Source organism: Schistocerca nitens, chromosome 3 (assembly GCF_023898315.1).
Source record: "Schistocerca nitens isolate TAMUIC-IGC-003100 chromosome 3, iqSchNite1.1, whole genome shotgun sequence".
NCBI classification, from domain to species: Eukaryota; Metazoa; Arthropoda; class Insecta; order Orthoptera; family Acrididae; genus Schistocerca; species Schistocerca nitens.
In genome coordinates this window covers 130,001,819-130,027,453 of record NC_064616.1, presented here as the reverse complement: position 1 = coordinate 130,027,453, position 25,635 = coordinate 130,001,819, and the positions used below count along the sequence as shown (strand labels likewise).

Sequence of the window (25,635 nt, the reverse complement as noted above, 5' to 3'; positions counted from 1 at the left end):
CGTCAGTATACGTCGGACCCGCGTGTCGCCACTATCAGTGATTGCAGGCCGAGCGCCGCCACACGGCAGGTCTAGTCTAGAGAGACTCCCTAGCACTCGCCCCAGTTGTACAGCCGACTTTGCTAGCGATGGTTCACTGACTACATACGCTCTCATTTGCAGAAACGACAGTTCAGCATAGCCTTCAGCTACGTCATTTGCTACGACCTAGCGAGGCGCCATATTCAGTTACTATGAATGTATTCTGAACAGATAACATTGTGAATCATGTACCGTCAAGAGCGACGTTCATCATTAATGGATTAAAGTTAAGTATCAAACTAATTATGTCCGCTTTCTGAATTCTCATTCCTTGTCATGTTCCAGACCTCACGTCAGTATAGTTCTTCCCTCCTCACGCCAGCCTGCGTGAGCTAAAAGGCGTGCATTTCGGCCTCCACTAGTAACACGGTGTTAGCTCTTCTGCCAACGGTCGGCCAATGTGGCCGAACGGTTCTAGGCGCTTCAGTCTGGAACCGCGCGACCGCTATGGTCGCAGGTTCGAATCCTGCCTCGGGCATGGATGTTTGTGATGTCCTTAGGTTAGTTAGATTTAAGTAGTTCTAAGTTCTATGGGACTGATGACCTCAGATGTTAAGTCCCATAGTGCTCAGAGCCATTTGAACCATTTTTCTTCTGCCAACACAACAAGAACCACTTACAAATTTATATAAGTCACGTGGAAAAATTTCAGAAACGTAGTTTTGTGGGAAGGGAGGAGAGAGGAGCGGCCGGCTTAGCAGTTCTGCCAGTGGCGCAGTATTGCCTCGGCACGCCTCTCAGCTAAAGCACTATTTCACTTGCAGGTTAAAAGCCGCATCCTGCCATGCAGATTTGAGATTTCCGTTATTTCCCAAAATCGCTTAAGGCAAACGCCGGAACGGTTCCTTTGAAGGGGCACGGCCGGTTTCTTTCGCCGTCCTTCCGTAATCCGAGCTTGTGCTCCATCTTTACTGACCTCGTTGCCGATGGGACGTTAAACACTAATCTCCTCCCTCTCCTTCTCCAGTTGCAGGGTGGGTCGTTAATCCTGCATTCCAGCCTCGGTTTGTCTTGCGGGTGATTCGATTGCCCACTGTGTAGCTTTATTAGCATTAGTTTTACTCGAGCAGCTGCCGTGAAATATTTTGCAGCTTTTGAGTTTCCTCTCTGTTGTCTCCCTCACGCTACACACCGCCTTGCAAGGGTCACTCGTCCGGGGAAAACCAGTTCCAGTAACCATTCATTATACTTGCTGTCCTACCATCATAAGTGGATTACTTCGTGGTTGCTACATCCCGCCATTAACAGAGGCTGAGATGTCGTCTGCTCTGATGTGACAGCTCCAACACACTACCTTCTCCTGAGCATGGAGTGGCGCCCCAACGCGCCTCTGGCGTGCGTTAATCGCAGTTGTCGTCTCACATAGCGACTACATTCTTCATTTGTGTAGCCTGTTGTATAATTAGTTTATTACAGCTGATATCGTCTACGCAACCACTGAAATGCGTTTTCTCGTCACGACGCGCGAATTAAAACATTGTCATTCGTGGGGGTTTCCCGACTTTTTTGTAGCTTATCGTGAAACTGTGACATCCGCATGCGTGTAGTGCAATGCCTCTTATTACATCCACATCCAAGTAATCACAGTGACACTTACACTACTGGCCATTAAAATTGCTACACCACGAAGATGACGTGCTACAGACGCGAAATTTAACCGACAGGAAGAAGATGCTGTGATATGCAAATGATTAGCTTCTCAGAGCATTCACACAAGGTTGGCGCCGGTGGCGACACCTACAACGTGCTACAATGAGGAAAGTTTCCAACCGATTTCTCATACACAAACAGCAGTTGACCGGCGTTGCCTGGTGAAACGTTGTTGCGATGCCTCGTGTAAGGAGGAGAAATGCGTACCATCACGTTTCCGACTTTGATAAAGGTCTGATTGTAGCCTATCGCAATTGCGCTTTATCGTATGGCACATTGCTGCTCGCGTTGGTCGACATCCAATGACTGTTAGACGAATATGGAATCGGTGGTTTCAGGAGGGTAATACGGAACGCCGTGCTGGATCCCAACGGCCTCATATCACTAGCAGTCGAGATGACACGCATCTGATCCGCATTGCTGTAACGGATCGTGCAGCCACGTCTCGATCCCTGAATCAACAGATGGGGACGTTTGCAAGACAGCTACCATCTGCACGAACAGTTCGGCGACGTTTGCAGTAGCATGGACTATCAGCTCGGAGACCATGGCTGCGGTTACCCTTGATGCTGCATCACAGACAGGAGCGCCTGCGATGGTATACTCAACGACGAACCTGGGTGCACGAATGGCAAAACGTCATTTTTTCGGATGAATCCAGGCTCTGTTTACAGCATCATGATGGTCGCATCCGTGTTTGGCGACATCGCGGTGAACGCACATTGGATGCGTGTATTCGTCATCGCCATACTGGCGTATCACCCGGCGTGATGGTATGGGGTGCCATTGGTTACACGTCTCGGTCACTTCTTGTTCGCATTGACGGCACTTTGAACAGTGGACCTTACATTTCAGATGTGTTACGACCCGTGGCTCTACCCTTCATTCGATCCCTGCGAAACCCTACATTTCAGCAGGATAATGCACGACCGCATGTTGCAGGTCCTGTACGGGCCTTTCTGGATACGGAAAATGTTCGACTGCTGCCCTGGCCAGCACATTCTCCAGATCTCTCACCAATTGAAAACGTCTGGTCAATGGTGGCCGAGCAACTGGTTCGTCACAATACGCCAGTCACTACTCTTGATGAACTGTGGTATCGTGTTGAAGCTGCATGGGCAGCTGTAACTGTACACGCCATCCAAGCTCTGTTTGACTCAATGCCCAGGCGTATCAAGGCCGTTATGAAGGCCAGAGTTGGTTGTTCTGGGTACTGATTTCTCAGGATCTATGCACCCAAATTGCGTGAAAATGTAATCACACGTCAGTTCTAGTATAATATATTTGTCGAATGAATACCCGTTTATCATCTGCATTTCTTCTTGGTGTAGCAATTTTAATGGCCAGTAGTGTATATACATCAGATCTTGACGCTTGTTACAAGGAGCACATAGAGGATACAACAGTGGAAATTCCCAAAAATATAATGTACTAATGAAAAAATATCGAATGCTCGAATGTCGAAAAACGAAACACTATTGAATGACGATATAGTTCAGTAGTAAGGCAATGTTTCTCGGGCGGCCAGTACTACAACTGCCCACATGCGCGGTGCCGAAGGAAGCATATGGGAGAACTGCTTTCCTGCTCCCCGCCTCAGCTCTCCCGCTGTGCCAGAGCTATGCGCGGTGCAAGAAACTGTGCCTCAACCACGCGACCTGGCGCACACGCAAGACGTGGCTCGTCGCGTCGCGGTCCCACTCGAACCTATTAAGCCCCCTTTACACCGAAGGGAACGCCCAACACCGAACGAGAATTTTCTCTGCTGTAAACGCTTGGCGCGTGGTGTTAGGTCGTTTATGGGCCGCATTCGCAAGTGTTCCCTTGTGATCCGCTGGGCAAACCGTCAAAGGAAGTTCGCGTTCTCTCCCCTACGGCGCTAGCATCGTCGATAGTCGCAGTACACTCGCTTTGCCGCAGTGTGCTGATTTTCGCGCGCGAACTGTTGTTGGTGTTGTTTATTGTGTCATTTTCGTGGCAATAGAGTAATGAAAGCGCATCCTACGGATCCTCAGCATGAAATGCTCAACAAAAACATGGTGCTTGACCGTGCCAACAGAGGAAGTTAACAAGAAAATGAACTCATTACTATCTTCTTATAGTGATGAAACGGATAACTAACGTACAATCACGGGAATGGGTCCTGTCGAAAAAAGTAATTCCTAGTGGTTTGCCTTCAAACCGCTGTGGTATGATATACTCTTCTTCCCCCTCCACATCTGCGGGTACGCATTGCACGTCCTGTTTCATCTACATCACGCCCCACAAGCCACCTAATGGTGTGTGGCGGAGGGTACTTTCGGTACCACTATCTGATCCCTCCAACCCTGTTCCACTCGCGAATAGTGCGTGGGAAGGATGATTGTCGGTAAACATATGTATTGGTTCTAATTTCTCGCATTTTCTCCTCGTGGTCAATACGCGATATGTATGTGGGGGGAAGTAATATGTTGTCCGACTCCTCCTGAGAAGTGCTGTCCTGAAATTTCAGTAGTAAATCTCTCCGTGATGCACAACACCTCTCTCGTAACGTCTGCCAGTGGCGTTTGTTTAGTATCTCCGTAACGCTCTCTGGCCAGATAAACAATCCCGTGACAAAACGCGCCGCTCTTCGTTAGATCTTCTCTATCTCCTCTATCAGTCCTACCTGATAGGGATCCCAGATAGATGAACAATACCGGAGAATCGAGCGAAGGATAATTTGGATAATATTTCGAGTAGATATCCCCACCATGTTATAGTTCTGGGTGGAGATTTTAATTTTCCAGATATAGACTGGGAGACTCAAACGTTCATAACGGGTGGCAGGGACAAAGAATCCAGTGAAATTTTTTTAAGTGCATTATCTGAAAACTACCTTGAGCAGTTAAAGAGAGAACCGACTCGTGGCGATAACATATTAGACCTTCTGGTGACAAACAGACCCGAACTATTTGAAACAGTTAACGCAGAACAGGGAATCAGCGATCATAAAGCGGTTACTGCATCGATGATTTCAGCCGTAAATAGAAATATTAAAAAAGGTAGGAAGATTTTTCTGTTTAGCAAAAGTGACAAAAGACAGATTACAGAGTACTTGACGGTTGTCTCAAGTACAGATAGTGTTGAGGATCAGTGGACAAAGTTCAAAACCATCGTACAATATGCGTTAGATGAGTATGTGCCAAGCAAGATCGTAAGAGATGGAAAAGAGCCACCGTGGTACAACAACCGAGTTAGAAAACTGCTGCGGAAGCAAAGGGAACTTCACAGCAAACATAAACATAGCCAAAGCCTTGCAGACAAACAAAAATTACGCGAAGCGAAATGTAGTGTGAGGAGGGCTATGCGAGAGGCGTTCAATGATTTCGAAAGTAAAATTCTATGTACTGACTTGGCAGAAAATCCTAAGAAATTCTGGTCTTATGTCAAAGCGGTAGGTGGATCAAAACAAAACGTCCAGACACTCTGTGACCAAACTGGTACTGAAACAGAGGATGACAGACTAAAGGCCGAAATACTAAATGTCTTTTTCCAAAGCTGTTTCACAGAGGACGACTGCACTGTAGTTCCTTCTCTAGATTGTCGCACAGAGGACAAAACGGTAGATATCGAAATAGACGACAGAGGGATAGTGAAACAATTAAAATCGCTCAAAAGAGGAAAGGCCGCTGGACCTGATGGGATACCAGTTCGATTTTACACAGAGTACGCGAAGGAACTTGCCCCTCTTCTTGCAGCGGTGTACCGTAGGTCTCTAGAAGAGCGTAGCGTTCCAAAGGATTGGAAAAGGGCACAGGTCATCCCAGTTTTCAAGAAGGGACGTCGAACAGATGTGCAGAACTATAGACCTATATCTCTAACGTCGATCAGTTGTAGAATTTTGGAACACGTATTATGTTCGAGTATAATGACTTTTCTGGAGACTAGAAATCTACTCTGTAGGAATCAGCATGGGTTTCGAAAAAGACGGTCGTGTGAAACCCAGCTCGCGCTATTCGTACACGAGACTCAGAGAGCCATAGACACGGGTTCACAGCCGCGGTGGTCTCGCGGTTCTAGGCGCGCAGTCCGGAACCGTGCGACTGCTACGGTCGCAGGTTCGAATCCTGCCTCGGGCATGGATGTGTGTGATGTCCTTAGGTTAGTTAGGTTTAAGTAGTTCTAAGTTCTAGGGGACTAATGACCACAGCAGTTGAGTCCCATAGTGCTCAGAGCCATTTGAACACGGGTTCACAGGTAGATGCCGTGTTTCTTGACTTCCGCAAGGCGTTCGATACAGTTCCCCACAGTCGTTTAATGAACAAAGTAAGAGCATATGGACTATCAGACCAATTGTGTGATTGGATTGAAGAGTTCCTAGATAACAGAACGCAGCATGTCATTCTCAATGGAGAGAAGTCTTCCGAAGCAAGAGTGATTTCAGGTGTGCCGCAGGGGAGTATCATAGGACCGTTGCTATTCACAATATACATAAATGACCTTGTGGATGTCGTCGGAGGTTCACTGAGGCTTTTTGCAGATGATGCTGCGGTGTATCGAGAGGTTGTAACAATGGAAAATTGTACTGAAATGCAGGAGGATCTGCAGCGAATAGACGCAGGGAGTGGCAATTGAGCCTCAATGTAGACAAGTGTAATGTGCTGCGAATACATAGAAAGATACTTCCCTTATTATTTAACTACAAAATAGCAGGTCAGCAACTGGAAGCAGTTAATTCCATAAATTATCTGGGAGTACGCATTAGGAGTGATTTAAAATGGAATGATCACATAAAGTTGATCGTCGGTAAAGCGGATGCCAGACTGAGATTCATTGGAAGAATCCTAAGGAAGTGCAATCCGAAAACAAAGGAAGTAGGTTACAGTACGCTTGTTCGCCCACTGCTTGAATACTGCTCAACAGTGTGGGATCCGTACCAGATAGGATTGATAGAAGAGATAGAGAAGATCCAACGGAGAGCAGCGCTCTTCGTTACAGGATCATTTAATAATCGCGAAAGCGTTACGGAGATGATAGATAAACTCCAGTGGAAGACTCTGCAGGAGAGACGCTCAGTAGCTCGGTACGGGCTTTTGTTAAAGTTTCGAGAACATACCTTCACCGAAGAGTCAAGCAGTATATTGCTCCCTCCTACGTATATCTCGCGAAGAGACCATGAGGATAAAATCAGAGAGATTAGAGCCCACACAGAAGCATACCGACAATCCTTCTTTCCACGAACAATACGAGACTGGAATAGAAGGGAGAACCGATAGAGGTACTCAGGGTACCCTCCGCCACACACCGTCAGGTGGCTTGCGGAGTATGGATGTAGATGTAGATGTAGATGTAGATGTAGATATAGATGTAGAACAAGCGCCTTCTGAGCCACTTCTTTCGTGAATGAGTTACATTTCCTTGAAGATTCTTCCGATGAATCTGAGCCTGGTGGTTGCTTTTCCCACTATCTGTTCTATATAGTTCTTCCACTTACGGTCGCTCTGGATAGTTACGCCTAGATATTTTACGGCAGACGCTGTCTCCAGCTGTTTGTCATCAATAGTGTAGCTGTACAGTAGTAGATTTCTTTTCCTATGTATGTGCAATGTGTTACATTTATTTACGAACAGGGTCAAGTGCCAGAGTCTGCACCATTCATCAATTCTCTGCAGGTCGTTCTGCAAAATCTTACTATCTTCTGGCGTTGCTACTTTGGTAGACACAACTGTATCATCTGCGAATAGCCTTAAGAGCATCCGACGCTTTCTACTAGATCATTTATATATTTTGTAAACAGCAACGGTCCTATCACACTTCGCCGGCCGCGGTGGTCTCGCGGTTCTAGGCGCGCAGTCCGGAACCGCGCGACTGCTACGGTCGCAGGTTCGAATCCTGCCTCGGGCATGGATGTATGTGATGTCCTTAGGTTAGTTAGGTTTAAGTAGTTCTAAGTTCTAGGGGACTGATGACCACAGCTGTTAAGTCCCATAGTGCTCAGAGCCATTTGAACCATTTTTTTCCTATCACACTTCCCTGTGGTACTGGATCTAAGCACTATGGGACTTAACATCTGTGGTCATCAGTCCCCTAGACTTAGAACTACTTAAACGTAACTAACCTAAGGACATCACACACAGCCATGCCCGAGGCAGGATTTGAACCTGCGACCGTAGCACCCTGTGGTACTCCAGATGTTATCTTTCCATCTGTCGATTTAGTTTCGTTAAGAGCGACGTGTTGAGTTCTATCTGCAAGAAAGTCTTGAATCCAATCGCCGGTTTGCTCCGATGTTCCGTAAGCTCGTATTTTTTTCATTAAACGGCAATGCGGGACGGTGTCAAATGCCTTACTGAAGTCAAGGAACACGGCATCAACCTGAGCGCCGTTGTCCACTGCGCAGTGGATCTCATGGATAAACAGAACGAGCTGAGTTTCGCAGGATCTCTGTTTGCGGAATCCATGTTGATTTTTATAGAGGAGATGTTCATTTTTGAAAAACGTCATAATTTTTTAGCATAAGACATGCTCCATAATTGTACAACAGATTGACGTCAACGATATAGGTCTATAATTGTGTGGATATGTCTTACGGCCTTTCTCAAAAACTGGAATGACCTGCGCTTTTTTCCAGTGGTTAGGTAACTTTCGTTGCTCAAGCGATCTACGATAAATTACTGATAGAAGGGGAGCAAGTTTTTTCGTATAATCTTTATAGAATCTTATAGGTATCTTATCTGGTTCTGAAGCCTTTCCACTACTAAGCGATTGTAGCTGCTTTTCAGTTCCGCGATCGATTATCTCAATATCTGCCATTTCGACGTTCGTACAACAATTGAAAGGAGGGACAGAGCTATGATCTTTCGCGGTGAAACAACTTCGGAAGACCGAATTCAGTATTTCGGTCTTCTCTCTATATTCCGTTTTGGTGCCGGTGTGGTCGCTGAGAGAATCAATAGATGATTTTTACCCATTTACTGATTTTACATGCGACCAAAATCTCTTAGGGTTTTTACTCAGGTCGGTTGACAACGTATTACTTTTAAAATCATTGAACGCTTCTCTCGTTGCTCTCCTTACGCTCATTTTCGCTTCGTTCAGCTTTTGTTTGTCAGCTAGGTTTTTACTTCTCTTGAATCTGAGATGAAGCGCTCATTGTTTACGTAGCACTTTTCTGGAAATTGGAAATTTGTGGTAAGGACTATGGGTCCCTAGGCTTACCACTACTTAATCTAACTTAAACTAACTTACGCTAAGGACAACACACACACAGTCCTGCCCGAGGGAGGACTCGAACCTCCGACGAGGGGAGCCGCGCGAACCGTGACAAGACGCCCTAGACCGGCGCTTTTCAAACCCTGCTATTAAACCGTGGTGGATCTTTCCTATTCCTTAAAACCTTAATCGGAACATACTTTTCTAGGGCATATTGAACGATGCTTTTGAATTTTTTCCATCTGTTCTCCACATCTTCGTCCTCATAACCGAATATTTGATGCTGACTGCTGAGATATTCTGATATTCTTTTTGTTTATTTCTTCATCCGTTTCATGCAACTGCTATAAGAGGGATGAATGTCATCAAAATAAACAGCTTACGTAGATTAATATTTTAAAAAAATATACGAAAGACTTGATCATTCTCGTGGCTTACATTCAAGGTATCTGTCTTGTTTTCACAGTTTAGCTATTATTTTACCAAGATTAAATTCAGGAACAGAATACGTGAAAACTGCTTTCCCTCCAATAAAGATGCATCTGGTCTTTTGTATATTTTTGTATTAAATTACTCATTTTTAATGACGGTAACTACCTCGCATTTACCTTTATAAAATCCACGAGTGTTTAGCATACGACACTAAATACTTCAGGAATTATTTGGGAAACAGATGCGGTTTATATACGAAACATGTATTTGAGGCTTGCGTAACTGTCACGTGTTGCTAACAATCGCAGCGTCAGTGCTAGCGTCTCTTCCACTGATATGGATCGTCGATAATTTGTCTTCTAGTCGTAGCTAGAAGAATGTGAAAATATTCCATCGACATGGGGGTGTAGTTTTGGAATAAAGCAAGCGATTGTTGCAGCTCTATATCACTAAACATAGCCAAACCACCACTTCTTTCTCGCCTCCGCAAAAATTCAGACACCCACATCAGGGTGCGATTTGTGCTTTTACCAGGGGGGGGGGGGGGGGGAATGTCTTCGGGGGCTATTAGAATTATGTACGTTACTAGCTTGGACCGTGGCGTTACGCATGGTTAAACAGCTATTTATAAATAGATGTTAATGCCAAAACTCACTATTCACACGTATGCACTATCAGAAAAGCCATCCCTTGTTATATCTTTAAAAGTGCATTATAGGTAAAGCTTATTTACAAAATCATCTACATACAGGTATACGAGGGGAATTCAAAAAGTAGAGGCACATTTGTGAAGAGCTGTACTTATTCTGATGATACAAAACTGAAACATATTAATAGTATTAATAGTAAGACTTATTAAAAACTTTCAGTGTTCGGCTCCACAAATTTAAATTATATGTAAAGTTTTACTCCAGTGCGTGGGAAATAAACATCCCAGGTTGGGACGCATAAACTAAAACCAGAGGAGGGGATGGTCTGATGCAGAGGGGGGGAAATCCCCCCCATCCCCCCCTGCAAATCGCACACTGACCCACATTTTGTGTGTCTACATTACTTTGCTTTCATGACCGACAACGTGCTCGCTTCTCCGCCACACTGTGCTGAATATGGGCTAAGCAACGTTACCGCGAAAACGTTTTGATGCCTAAACACAAAACACGACGGATGCTTTCTCTTCCGTTCGCTCTAGTGTAAATGGTTATTCGCAGACACACGTCAATGGTGGCGTGCGCAAGCGAACTCCCTACGCATTGCCTGCGAATGCGCATTCGCTTGCGTTCGCTCGTGTTCGCTTCGGTGTAAACGGGGTTTACGTTACAAAAATGCGCGCTGCCCTGTGCAGCGCCACACGCACTATCCGCGTCTCAGTTTGCATCTAGCCTCACGTCAGAATAGGAATTTGGAACAGCTGAAGGAATTTTAGTTAGAGGTCTTTCTATCGTGCACGTATTCCGTTCAAATGCAAATACCTGTGAAACCAAACATCTAAAATGCAATAAAATGTTCTCGGGTTTCTTGCCGCGTCAGTGGTTGGCAGCGTGACCGCTACGTTTCGGAAGGCATGGGCTCTGCTGTATCTTTTGGGAAATTGGCGCGACGTGAAACCCGAAAAACTTTTATTGCATTTACACGTTGGGAGAATCATTTGCGTATTGAATTGAAGACAGTAACTGTACTCGTGGTGTTTGCTCCTAACTCCCGCGTTCCAATTTCATGCATACAGGGTGTCCCACAAGGAATGGCCAGTATTCTGCGATGTGACGCGAACGGTCATTTGAACCAAAAAAGTTAACCCTTTCGTGGGCAAAATTATTTAGCAGTTTTTTTAATGAATGGAGAGCAGATAGTAGTTAACAGATAAGTATATTTATCATACAGAATATCAAATTTGCTCCAAATGTGCAAGTGAGGTCACACAACAAGGTGGGAAGTATTCTTCCCACTGCCCTTCATTGGAGTTAAATGACAAAAACAATTTTTTCAATATATGTCATATTTATTTCATAAATTTACTTCTCTTGTTAAAATAATTGTTCACAATTACTTGCTATGAAATTTTCTGAAACATGGGTCTATGCAAAGTGGTATTTGACAATATGTACAAAACACAGCGAGTGCTCTTTTCCGCAGCATTGGTACTACAATGACGGCACGTCCAGTAGGTTTCTCCTAAAATGAGTTGATGCTCCCCTACAGCCACATGACGAAAATCTTCAGGTACTTTACCCCTTTTTGCCAGAAAGACAGGTTTTTATCCACGCCTTTTTTGGGATCAGAAGCCAGCGATCAATTGTCTGACTAGATGGATCCTGTATGTGAGCTGATCATGTTGTCCACTTTTTCTTTTGCTTATTTTCCACAGGATAAAACTGTTCACTGCAGCAACGTCCACCAGGAAATAAAATATTCTGTGCCACCATTTTACAAAACGTCTGCCAATAGCATACCTTTCTCGTAATTGATCAAACTTATCGACACCACTCATTATTTTGTTGTATGCTGCCACAACTTCAGGACAAGAAATCTCTGTACTAGTACCATCCTTGTTTTTCCTTTCCACTGTTGCTGTTTCTCATGGGTCATGAATTGAGGACAGGAAAGAGACTGGACGGTTATCCATCCATTTTACTGCAGAAATGGCTCCTTTTTTTTCAAACTGGAATTCTCCTCGTTCCAATTTTACGTTTTCCTTCATAAATTTGGGTAAATCAAAAGTATTTACCTTATACTACAGCTTTGAGGAAAAAATCACAAAATGTCACGCAAACAGCACTGAAAGGCTCCTCTACAGAGCAACACTCTGCTATACAATGCCTCTGCGCGAAGGTACAGCAAAAACGGCGGGAATTTACCGATTGGAAGCAGTGGCTCTGAGCACTATGGGACTTAACATCTATGGTCATGAGTCCCCTATAACTTAGAACTACTTGAACCTAACTAACCTAAGGACATCTCACAACACCCAGTCATCACGAGGCACAGAAAATCCCTGACCCCGCCGTGAATCGAACCCGGGAACCCGGGCGTGGGAAGCGAGAGCGCTACCGGACGACCACGAGCTGCGGACAAGATTGGAAGCAGTACCCTATACTGTTCACTAGGTGGTAGCACCGTACAGAGGTGGGAACTGTGAATCCCACGGGACTAGGAGCGAGTTCATTGTAGTGGGAAGCATGTTTCACACGGCTCACGAAAGGGTTAATAGACGTGGAATCTAAGATGCGTGCCTTAAGAACTAGGAGCACTTCTTCATCTTCGATACTGTGACACAAATCTCTTCCACTACAAAGTTCTTTGCTTTCCTCATCTGAGAGTCGGTAGTATGTACTAAAATAATAAAAAAGTGCCCAGCAAACATGGGCTGTAAAGTGCATATCTTAAGAACTATGGGCAACTCTTCAGTAGAAGAGATGTGTTTAAGGTAGCGAAGATGTTCATAGCTCTTAAAGTATGAATTTTAGAGTCGATGCTTACTAGACTTTTTTGCTTCTGCGATCGTTCCTGCATACATCCCCAAATATTGATCATTTCTCCAGCGACATCCTGTATATACAGGGTGTAACTAAATTCCATTTACAGACGTAGAGGACTCGTAGTGAGAAACCAAGACGGTTAAGTTTAGCATGTCCGGAAACGTACCGTTTTCCCATTGCACGGAGAATACCACAACACTCGTTGCTCTCTGACTCCTGCTGCTTGTCGCCTGGGTCCACTTACAAGCAGGTCTCGATGTGACGACCACTTATATCACCACAGGTACGATACGTTCGTACCATGTATTGGTGTACACGATCACAAGTGTCTGGTCCTTCAGCATCCAAAATGGTTCAAATGGCTCTGAGCACTATGGGACTCAACATCTGAGTTCATCAGTCCCCTATAACTCAGAACTACTTAAACCTAACTAACCTAAGGACATCACACACATCCATGCCCGAGGCAGGATTCGAACCTGCGGCCGTAGCGGTCGCGCGGTTCCAGACTGAAGCGCCTAGAACCGCTCGGCCACACCGGCCGGCTCCAGCATCCACCGCAGCCATAACCCGCACCAGTAGGTCGCCCTCGGATGCCACAGGAGTCTCGTAAACCGAGGATTTCATGTGAGCCCACAGGCGGTAGTCTAGCGGGTTCGAGTCGGGAGAGCGTGCAGACCGAGCAATCGGGTCATCACGACCTATCTACTGTTGCCCAAATCGTTGGTCAAGACGATCTCTGGGCAGGTCACAAAGTTATCTGAATGGCATACGAACAGATCTGTAGTGGGTACGGAACATCAGATGATCGGTCAATAACGCACTGTACGTAATACACTGGTCAGTGGCTCCGAAAGAGTTGTATTTTACGTGTATCGGGAAAACGGTACATTGCCGGACACGAGTTCCTATGCTAAACTTAACCGTCTCGGTCTCCACTACAAGTTCTCAACGTCTGTAAAAGTACACCCTGTACACGAACGCACCAGGTTCATCGGAAGCTCCTTCCACAGCAAATGATACTGGTTGGTAAAGAAGTCCATATTAGCGAAATATAATGCTGTCAACACGTTTTTAGCTATCCTATTCAATGAGTTTAAATCGTAGCCAACGTAGCAGTCAGAACCAAAGATGTAGATACAACGTTTTTGTATCTTTATTTTACTTTTGATTGTATCTTCGAGTTCTTTCAACATTATATTTGTATTATGTTTGCAGTCAAAAAGAGACTCGAGGACACATAAATGATGGTTAAACATTTTGTGGGGATGGTGCGTAGGATCAGTGTTGGTGCAGCTGGTACAGACGAAGAAATGTCTGTATATTGCGCTTTAATTGGCTTACCGTTTTGGAAATCTATCTGCAGGCGACAAGGCGAGTCCGGCGAACTCCTGGGGTCCATGGTCATCTGGAAGAGCTCGGGCGGCGCCGGCTGTGCGGGGTCCTCCAGGATGCCCGACTCGTAGCTGCGGCAGGAGGCCGGGTGTGTTTAGTTATTTACTTATAAAGTTGTGTGGATGACACGGTTGCGTAGAATATTTCATAAAATATCCAGAATAGCTTAAACGAAAGGCAAATAAAATCATAAAACCTGGATTTTCTTAATGAAGATAACACTGGAAGCAACTAAATAATAATAATAATAGAAAAGAAGCCACTAACGCCATAGAGAAGTTACACGAAATTGCATAAAGAACTGGCCTGCAAATTTCGTATGAGAAAACCCAGTACATAGAAAGAGTGCCACAAGACAAATTGTCTATTGTGACAACCCATGGGAAAATCGTACAAGTACCACATTTTAAGTACCTGGGAGAAATCATCCAGACATCAGGGATCAACCTAAAGGCCAATGAGGAAAGAATAAAAAAACTACAGAAAGCATATAAACTCACGTGGAACCAATACAACAAAAATTCCATATCCATTAACGCAAAATTGAGGCACTACAACACTGTCGTACTTCCGGAGGCACTGTATGGATCTGAAACAACACAAATAGGTGGGATAACTAAAATCAAAGAAATAGAGAAACAAGAAAGGAAAATTCTCAGGAAAATCTTTGGCCCGATACAAGAGCAAGGAATCTGGAAGAAGAGACCAGCATCAGAATTATATAAATACACAGACAAGATTACGGATACAATAAGGAAAAGAAGAATGCAGTTCTATGCACATATCCACAGGATGAATGAAAACAGAATTTCAAAGCGAATTCTTAAAGTCATCAACTCAGGCAGGGGAAAAACAAAATGGATAAAAGAAGTTGAAGAGGACCTCAGACAAGCACACATAACAGTAAACGATGCAGAAAATAGAACTGAATTCAGGAACATTATCAAAAAACAAATTTGACACCACAACACAGAAGAGACCAGGATGCAAATGGACAGCGGAGCGAAAGAAACAACACAGTGAACACATGAAGAAAATTTGGGCTCAGAAAAAACATAAACAATCATCATAAAGGAATTCAAGTTCAAACGCTCTGTTTAAATGGGAATAATCGAAAATAATAATAATAAGTATGAAATTGTCCAGAACCCAAAGAGAGATTCCCGAACGTGCAGCCAGAAATCTCACCACAAAATTCGTCACCTCCAACATAAGAAGAAATTTATGCGTACATCAAGAAACTTAAAAGCAATAAAGCATCAGGGGAGGACGGAATTATAGCAGAACTCTTGAAAAATTTAGGTCCAAATTCGCTCAGAGAAATTACTCAAATAATCCGAAACATCTGGCAAACCGAAAAAATCCCAGATGACTGGAAGATTGCTCTGATTCATCCACTACATAAAAAAGGTAATAAATCAGATGTAAACAACTCTAGGGGATCTCTCTATTACCAGTGAGCTACAAAATTCTATCAGCTTGTCTCTTGAATAGAACACAACAGCAATTAGGACCCAAAGTAGCAGTATAACAAGCAGGATTCAGACCGCCACAGACCATGTCCGGAGCAAATTTTCAACCTCAAAACCATACTCAAAATGCGAGCTCTCAGACAAAAACCAGTAGTATGCACATTTGTATATTTCAAAAAAGCATACGGTTCAGTACACAGGCCCTCACTATTCGACATTTTAGAAGAGAGGGGATTAGATCCCAAAACACTAATTGCCACTAAATCCAAAGTAAAATTTATGGGGGAGATCTCAGAACCCTTCGACATTCAAACAAGTGTGAGACAACGTGATGGACTCTCTCCTATTCTGTTCAACTTAGTTCTAGACAAAGTTATTGAAGAATGGGAGAAAGAAATCAAGAAATGTGAGGTTTGGAAGCCAATCCGACTGGGCGTTGCCAGAACAACCTGTACATACCATATCTTGAATTTGCGGAGGACCTGGTGATACTAACTGAGGGTGAGCAGACTGCAGTCAAACAGCTGGAAATACTCAAAGAGTGTGCGGAAAAAGTAGATTTACAAATTTTATTTGAGAAAACAGAATTCTTTTGTCCAGAAACAGAAATTGCAAGCTCGAAAACAAAATACGGTAAAATTAACAGGGGCCCATACCTTAAATACCTTTGAGAATTCATCGAACAGACAGGTATTGAAAAAATTTCACAGCAACATGACCTCCAATAAATTAAAAAAGGCTTAGGGTTAACGCAAAACCTCTACAACAAAAAATCAGTGTCAAGAGGGGCAAAGATTCGACATTACAATATTGACATAAAACCAGCAATCCTCTACGCAAGTGAAACACTAACCCTTAACAGAAAACAACAATTTGAAGACATCAAAAATAAGAGAGAAAGATCATCAGGAAAATTCTGGGAGGAAGACATACCCAAGACGGTTATACGCTACAATCAATTAAAACAACAGAAAAGTTTTCAAACATCAAAATTAATATTATGAAAAAGCGAATGAAATTCTTTGGTCATCTCAGCCGACTACCAGAAAATCGATTGACGAAGAGAATAATAGATTATGTAACCTCACTTAAGAATACCACATCTTGGCTAGATGAAATTCGAAAGGACCTAAATAATGCAAACATAAGAGCAGCCGACATTCTAGAAAGAGACACATTGACACGAAAAGTAAACAAGTGGGAAGTTATATCGGAGCAACCAAACGAAAAACAGTACAGACCAGAGTGGTCTGATGAGTGTAAACTTTCCTTTTGGGAAAGAATGAAAGCCTATTGGAAGAACAAGAACAACTCAAAGAAAAATTGATCGAGTTATTTGCTTAACATTTTCCATTTCTGGGGAGAATTCACCAATAATAATAATAATAATAACAAATATGCAGTATAAGAACAAACTTACAAATCTTAATAACTGGCTAGAAAACGAAATGGTGTTGGGTGTTAGTAGGGATCATCGCGGTATTCACCTGGCATATATTCGGAAACCATGGAAAACGCAAATCAGAACGGCTAGTGTCAGGTAGAATCAGTAGCACCAACAGTTCGCTGACGAGGCATGTAAACAATCGTTTTTACTTCAGTCAGTACAACCGAATAGCATAGAAAATCACCTAAATATCTCCCAAAGTATATTGCAATGGCTGACGTCTCACCAGCAATGGCACGCTGGGGGCAGGTAGTACCAGGCGTTTGGTATTAAGTCCTACACTCTTTTCATTCTATGTAGATGATCTGTCCTATCGCAAATACCACACGTATTGAAAACAGCAATCGAGAATCTCAGTACCGACTTGTGTGCACTATAAAAGTAGGCGAAGGATATAGGATTAAAGCTCAACCCATCCCAAACCCAAGCAGTACTGGTAGGTCATTCTACGCTCATTATCCCGAAATATCGTGAATTCCGCCGTGTTTAACCCTTAATGGAACAGATCCCTGCCATGTTTAACCCTTAATGGAACAAATATCAACTTCTTTCTCTCAGAAGAGAGTGTAGGACCATCCGCTGTGGCCGGGCGGCTCTAGGCGCTTAAGTCTGGAACTGCGCGACCGCTACGGTCGCAGGTTCGAATCCTGCCTCGGGCATGGATATGTGTGATGTCCTTAGGTTCGTTAGGTTTAAGTAGTTCTAGGGGACTGATGACCTCAGATGTGTGGTCCCATAGTGCTCAGAGCCATTTTCAGAGAGTCTAGGGGTAATAATAGATGAAAATCTAAGTTGGACTGAGCACATAACTGCAATGTGCAGGAAGGCATCGGCATCCCTCTACGTCCTACAAAAGTATAAAAGGCTCTTATCTCTTGACCTGAAAAAGAAACGTGTATAAACATCTATACCTCCAATTATTAATTACACGATGTTATACGGCAAGGTCTTTTTCTGGAAAGCTCACTGCGCCTCGAGCTGGTTATAAATGCCTGTCTGTTATATCTGTAATGTTCGACTCTTTGATCATATTTCACAATCATATGCACAGCTATCAAGGCTGCGTCCAGACAGGCGCAGAGATTTTCATACCATCTATCTTCTCCATTGTCTTATAAACGAGTAGTGTCCTTTATATCTCTACTCAACCTTAACTCTCTTATCTGAACAACGTGGCAGAAACACCCATTCCCACCGTTCCGTCCCACCCATCGTTAAGCCACTTCCTCCAAGTTCTTCTCAGTAGCAGGAAGCCGACTCTGGGATAACCTACCGCATTAAATTAGAGAACTGTATAACGCCTCCACCTTCAGAAGACAGTTAATGACATATCTCGTAAAGCAACAATAACGACTACTATTGTCCCTGTACGCACTCGTTACTCCTGTACATCCTTCTTTCCAACCAGATCCTCCTCGTCTGCCAGTATTCTTAGTTGGAGCAGTTTCCTTAAATTTCTTTTCCCCAGAACTATCGATATCAGTAAACATTTATTTTGTACACCTGTAAATTATTTTTATATCTGCCAGTATCATTAACGTTATTATTATTATTGTCATCATCATCATCATCATCATCACTAGTAGCAGTAGCAGCTATGGTACAAGTACTGCCAGTATTAACTACGTTAGTTGATAGTTGGCATTATTTATTCACACTGCCACTATAGACACTCAAATCATTTTAACGCTATTTGTCAAATGGTTCAAATGGCTCTGAGCACTATGGGACTTAACTTCTGAGGTCATCAGTTCGCTAGAACTTAGAACTACTTAAGCCTAACTAACCTAAGGACATCACACACATCCATGCCCTAGGCAGGATTCGAACCTGCGACCGTAGCGGTCGCGCGGTTCCAGGCTGTAGCGCCTAGAACCGCTCGGCCACTCTGGCCGGCTCCTCGTGGGTCACTCCTTCTATTCTGTCGAGGAGTTCCTTGAAAAATTAAGCTGATTCTTGTTGTATTGTTGATTTCGTTTACTTAAACTTATAGATTGACTTTTTTCGGGTTCATAAACATTTTATTTTTATCTGTTATCACTTTTATGTTGTAATTTCATGTACTGACACGTTCCATGACCTTGGAGATTTGCTCCTAAATTTGGTCCTATGGAACTTGACGTGTAAAGAAATAAATAAATTGAAAAGGGCTGTTTATGGACGACGTGATCCACCAACCACTCTGAGTGATCTACGCCGAATCGCCGTTAAGGAGAGGGACAATCTGGACCAACAGTGCCTTGATTAACTAGTGGATAGTATGCCACTATGAGTACAGGCATGTGTCAGTGTAAGAGGTCGTGCTACTGGCTATTAGAGGTACTGGTGTGTACAGTCATCTGGACCACAACCTCTGAAGGTCTCGTTGTATGGTGGTACAACACGCAATGTGTGTTTTTCATGAGCAATAAAAAGGACGGAAATGATGTTTATATTGATATCTACTCCAATTTTCTGTACAGGTTCCGGAACACTCGGAACCGAGGTGATGCAAAACTTTTTTGATGTGTTATTATTATTTTGGTATGTTATACTGTTAGACTGAAATAGAGAATGAATGTGGTGTATATGTGAAACAGAAATTAGTGGAATTGTGAACAACTACGGTCACCCCGGCCGGCGCTATTTGTCATATTAAAAATATCATACCTTAGGTAACTATGATGTAAAAATTATACTGTGTGTGTGTATGAACAAATAAACACCGTCCGAACAGGCCTCGAAGGCCCAGCTGTATCGAGCGGCTGCCTTGTAATTCCTCAGTACTTAGGCGTCACCAGATGAGAATGGGCATGTTGTCAGAACACCGCTCTTCCAGTCGTCGTCAATTTTCGTGACCGGTGTCTTCTCAGTCAAGTACCTCTTCAATTGGCCTCACAAGGGCTGAATATGCCGGCCGAAGTGGCCGTGCGGTTAAAGGCGCTGCAGTCTGGAACCGCAAGCCCGCTACGGTCGCAGGTTCGAATCCTGCCTCGGGCATGGATGTGTGTGATGTCCTTAGGTTAGTTAGGTTTAACTAGTTCTAAGTTCTAGGGGACTAATGACCTCAGCAGTTGAGTCCCATAGTGCTCAGAGCCATTTGAACCATTTTTGAAGGGCTGAATGCACGCTGCTTGCCCAAAGCACTCGGCAGACCCGGATGGTGACTCATCCGAGTGCAACCCAAGGCAGACAGCGAATAACTTCAGTGATCCGACGGGAACCGTTGTTACCACTGCGCCAAGGCCGTTGGCACTGTATATACGTATAAACCCTAGTTTGATGTAAGACCAGGTTAAATAAATAAATAAATAAATTATCTATGGTTCTTGTCATTTTCGTAGATTAAATTAATGTAAAACAGTTACCTGGGTTTAAAGTATTGTTACAGTGAATAGAAGCTTTCAGAAGAAAAGCCCACAACATAGGTTTTAAATCCGATGTTTTGGCTCTAAGAGTTAGGAGCCTACTGAAAATGTGTGCTTTACATACACTATGTGATCAAAAGTATCCGAATACCCCCAAAAAATACTTTTTCATATTAGGTGCATTGTGCTGCCACCTGCTGCCAGGTACTCCATATCAGCGACCTCAGTAGTTCAAAATGGTTCAAATGGCTCTGAGCACTATGGGACTCAACTGATGTGGTCATTAGTCCCCTAGAACTTAGAACTACTTAAACCTAACTAACCTAAGGACATCACACACATCCATGCCCGAGGCAGGATTCGAACCTGCGACCGTAGCAGTCGCACGGTTCCGGACTGCGCGCCTAGAACCGCGAGACCACCGCGGCCGGCGACCTCAGTAGTCATTAGACATTGTGAGAGAGTAGAATGGGGCACTCCGCGGAACTCACGGACTTCAAACGTGGTCAGGTGATTGGCTGTCACTTGTGTCATACGTCTGTATGGGATTCTGGGCTGGCCATTGCATTTAAATTGCCTCACAGATGCTGTTTTATGACAGGGTACATTATTCTGATACAGTAATCGCCTCCAGACTGTTCCTCTAACGTATACAGCATGCAATAGTATAAAATGTATTCATATTCTTCTGCATTTAACGTTTTCTTAAGTGGAATAACGGGATCACACCCTAATCACGAAAAACCCGCCCGTGCTGTAACACCGCTTCGTCTGTTCTTCACCGTTGGCACTACGCATGATGGCGGGTGACGTTCTCTAACCCTTCCCCCGGATTGCTGCAGGGTAGAGATGACTCATTGCTTGCTTCCAGTCACCCACTGTCCATGGCGTCGTTCTTCACTCCGGACCAAGTGTCGCTACAGAAATGTGTGGCTTTGAGGGGTGCTCCACCATTGTACCGGATTCTTTTTAACTCCCTACGCGCATTCTGTTAGCTAGGCTGATGGCAGCGCTTTGGAACTCACGAGTGGTTTCCAGTTTTTACAACCACCACGTGTAATGCTCGACGGTCCCTGTCCGTCAGTGCATCACGTCTGCCTGGTCTCCCTATACCTGTGCTTTTCCATCCCGTTTCCACCACACAGTCACATCGCTGTCAGTCGACTTGGACAGATTTAGAAGGATTGAAATGTCCTTGATTGATTTGTTACTCAGGTGACATCCAGCCCACATTCGAAGTCACTGAGTCTTCTGACTGACCCATTCTGTTGTTACTGCTTCTCTATGACAAAACTATACTCCCCATCACCTTTTACCAGGTGTACCGGTATGAAATGAGCGTTTCTTTGTGAAAATGAAGCACTAATTTTGAATTGAAAAGTAAAAACATTTTATTCAAAGTACTGACCATTGCTTTCTATACATTTTGACCACCTTTCTGCCAGTTTGCGGACACCACGCCAATAGAAATGTTCGTCTTTTGAAGCAAACCAATCAGACACTCAATTTTCGACTTCTTCGGAGGAATCGAAGTGTTCCTCAGCCAATGCGTGTCCCATTGATGAAAACAAATGGTAGTCGGAAGGGGCCAAGTCTGGTGAATACGGCGGGTGGGGTAGCAGCTACCAGCCAAGTGTTTTGATTGTATCCTGAACCAGTTTTGCTTTGTACTTTGCCACGTTCAATGGCCTATCCTTTTTTTTTTTTTTTAATCAGTGCATAGTTCAGATTGATCATTTGTTGTCTGTAGCGATTAGTATTCACAGTTTCACCGGGTTTTAGAAGCTCATGATACACCACACCTTTCTGATCCCACCAAACACAGAGCATTGTCTTCTTGCCGAATCGCTCTGGTTTTGCAGTGGATGTTGATGGTTGTCCCGGATTAACCCATGATTTTTCCCGTTTAGGATTCTTAAAATAAATCCATTTTTCATCGCCAGTAACAATTCGATGCAAAATTGATTTTCTTTCGTGTCTTTGAAGCAAAATTTTACAAATGGTTTTTCGGTTTTCCATCTGTCTTTCATTCAATTCATGTGGCACCCATTTTCCACACTTTTGGATATTTCTCATAGCTTTCAAACGGTCAGAAATTGTTTGTTGTGCAACATTTAGCATTGCTGCCATTTGCTTCTGACTCAAAGTATCATCTTCATCCAATATTGCTTGCAATTCGGCGTCTTCGAACTTTTTTGGTGGTCTTCCACGTTCTTCATTTCTTACATCAAAATCATTATTTCTGAACCGTTGAAACCATCTTTTGCATGTTGGTTCTGATAGAGCATGATCACCATATGCCTCGACAAGCATTCGATGCGACTCTGCAGCACTTTTTTTTTCAAATGAAAACAAAAAATTAATGTTTTTCGCAAATCATCACTTTCTGGTACAAAATTCGACATTGTTAACACGATGAAAACATATGGTGTTGTTTGTTCCATGACTTGATGTATACTAAATATCTTTGACAGATGTCATACCAACCAAACAAAACAAATTAAGGCTCGTTCACAACAAATGTTCCCTATCGACACATTTGTACGGTTCAAATGGCTTTGAGCACTATGGGACTTAACATCTAAGGTCATCAGTCCCCTAGAACTTAGAACCACTTAAACCTAACTAACCTAAGGACATCACACACATCCATGCCCGAGGCAGGATTCGAACCTGCGACCGTAGCGGTCACGCGGTTCCAGACTGTAGCGCCTAGAACCGCTCGGTCACCCCTGGCCGGCACACATTTGTATCTTAACGCTCACGGTACACCTGGTATACCTCTCGTGACATCTGCTGGTCGATTCTGTATTACATAGAGCGTCCGGATAATTTTGATCAGGTACTGTAGCTTAAACTGGCATATCATTGTGAATTTGTCACTCATAACATAGCATGAAATACGTGAAAATCTCGTGTCGGCCTTACACAGGGTACGCTTTAGTCTACTGAACTTTACACAAACGTCAGACAGATCCTATTTTACATTTTTTTTATCAAAATACTATAATCATGTTACGCTGAGATGTTTGCTGTTGTCATTCGAGCTGCGTGGTAAAAGGCCTGGCACTTAGATCTAAAATCAAATAGATGGTATTCGAACCAGGATGCTTTTACATGTGCAATCAACATTTCACCAACGGAGAAATTCGAGAACGCATCACAAACTGACTATAATTTCAGCTTTAGTGGAAAAATATGGGCAGACGGAAATTTTGAGCCGTCCTGTGACCTACACTCGGATGGATCCATTGGCAAATCGTCGATGGGAAAATACAAAATTTGCATTCGAGTGCAGGTCTGGTACAGAGTTTTAATCTGCCAGGAAGATCTATATCAGCAAGCTGTTCGCTGAAGACAGATGCGCTTTTCGAAGTGCCACCAGTCCGTAGCCGTTCAACACTTTTTATTTTGCTTGCGGATCCTACAGAGGCGCGTTTTAAGGTAAATAATGGTTTCCTCGAACGATTATACAGTCGAGAGTAGATTTACAAAAGACAGTAGCAACACTTTGGAAACATGTATTCATTGCACGACGGGCGTTATAGGATTCTACCTTCAGTCGTCATCTCAAATGAATGTTATTTAACCGTGTCAGTCAACAACGAATTGTATCAGTGGCTGTTTGAATGAACCAACAAATTCACATAAACGAATAGCTGTGTACACGGTCATACGGCACATGGCGACATCACCAGAAGGCGCCACTCCCCACGCCAGGCGCCTCGAAGTTCCGAGCAGTCACCACACAGATGACGGTCACGAACTGTAACCTCTTTCTGCTGCACCACGAGACCTTCGAATGCTCCATTCCTTACACATACACGAGGGGCGTTGAGTAAGCAATGCAACACAGTGTGTTCCGAAAGCACTCTTTTGAACACAAAACCCTATTTTTCAGTATAATCTCCGTTCAATTCGGCGGCCTTACCCCACCTTAGTGGGATGGCCTGTATGCCCGGACGGTACCACTCTACTGGTCCACGTCGCAGCCAACGTTTTGCTCAGCTGTGCAGCGAGGTGTTTGATTGTGATCCGTCGATCACCTCGAATGAGTATACGCAAATTCCAACAGTGTACGAGTCACAGCTGTGTGCGGCCTACCAGCACGCGGGAGGTCGGACAGATTTTTGCGACCTTGTTGCGATGATAACACGCCTAGCCCAACGACTCGCCGTGCTTTTGTTCACTGCCAGGTCTCCATAGACATTCTGCGATTGTTCACTGCCAGGTCTCCGTAGACATTTTGCGATGCTTTGGTTTTCCGGCAAAAGAAACTCCGTGAGAGGTGTCTGGTTGGAACGCACTTTCGCTACAGACGCCATTTTTAAGACAAGTTCTTTCCAGTACAATAAAAAAAGGTTCAAATGGCTCGAAGCACTATGAGAGTTAACATCTGAGGTCATCAGCACCTAGACTTAGAACTACTTAAACCTGACTAACCTAAGGACACCACACACATCCATTCCCGAGGCAGGATTCGAACCTGCGACCGTAGCAGCCGCGCGCTTCCGGACTGAAGCGCCTAGAACCGCTCGGTCACGGATGCCGGCCCAGTACAATCAGTGGCAGATAATTTTTTTCCCGACAACATTAGAAAAACATGAAAGAAAAATAAGTATTTGAAGGAAACCTAAGGGAGCGTCACGCGAAAAACAAAAAATGTAAAAAAAAAAAGAGATTTTTCAAATGCATCTAAAAGTTTCCAGGCATAGAAGCATATAATCACTACAACTGATAAAATATTAAAATTATGTGGAAGTGATATAAATAGCACATTAGCTGAAGAATTACAAACAGCCAAAAGATCGATAATATACGAGGGGTAGGAAAAAAAACAAAAAAAAAAAAAACAAAAAAAAGAGAGAGAGAGAGAGAGAAAGAAATTACATTGCTGCGAAAGAAGCTTGTGAAGTACGCATGAACGCATTTCTGCCGCTAGGCTTGAATAACGCAGCTCGTTGCCAGTTCAGTGCCACCTGCGTTGTAGACCTGGCTTGTTCTGTTCATCTGCAGTCATTGTTTTTGCTAGTTCTGTTTTGTTCTTGTTTCGTTTTTTATGACGGCAAGTTTAAGTGAACAACGTGCAGCTGTGAAATTTTGTTTTCTAGTAGGTAAAATGCTGCTGAAACTGTTTTAATGTCTCAAACAGCTTACCATGATGA

General features: G+C 43.7%; 1 protein-coding gene across 1 annotated transcript in view; it reads right to left on the bottom strand.

Annotated features, from left to right (window-relative positions):
- LOC126248072 (argininosuccinate synthase) overlaps window positions 1–25,635 on the bottom strand; it is a 174,181-nt gene that overhangs the window by 35,285 nt on the left and 113,261 nt on the right. Inside the window, exon 6 of the mRNA XM_049948723.1 lies at window positions 14,154–14,275. Coding sequence (XP_049804680.1) covers window positions 14,154–14,275 — 122 coding nt within the window. The remainder of the gene's footprint in view (window positions 1–14,153; window positions 14,276–25,635) is intronic.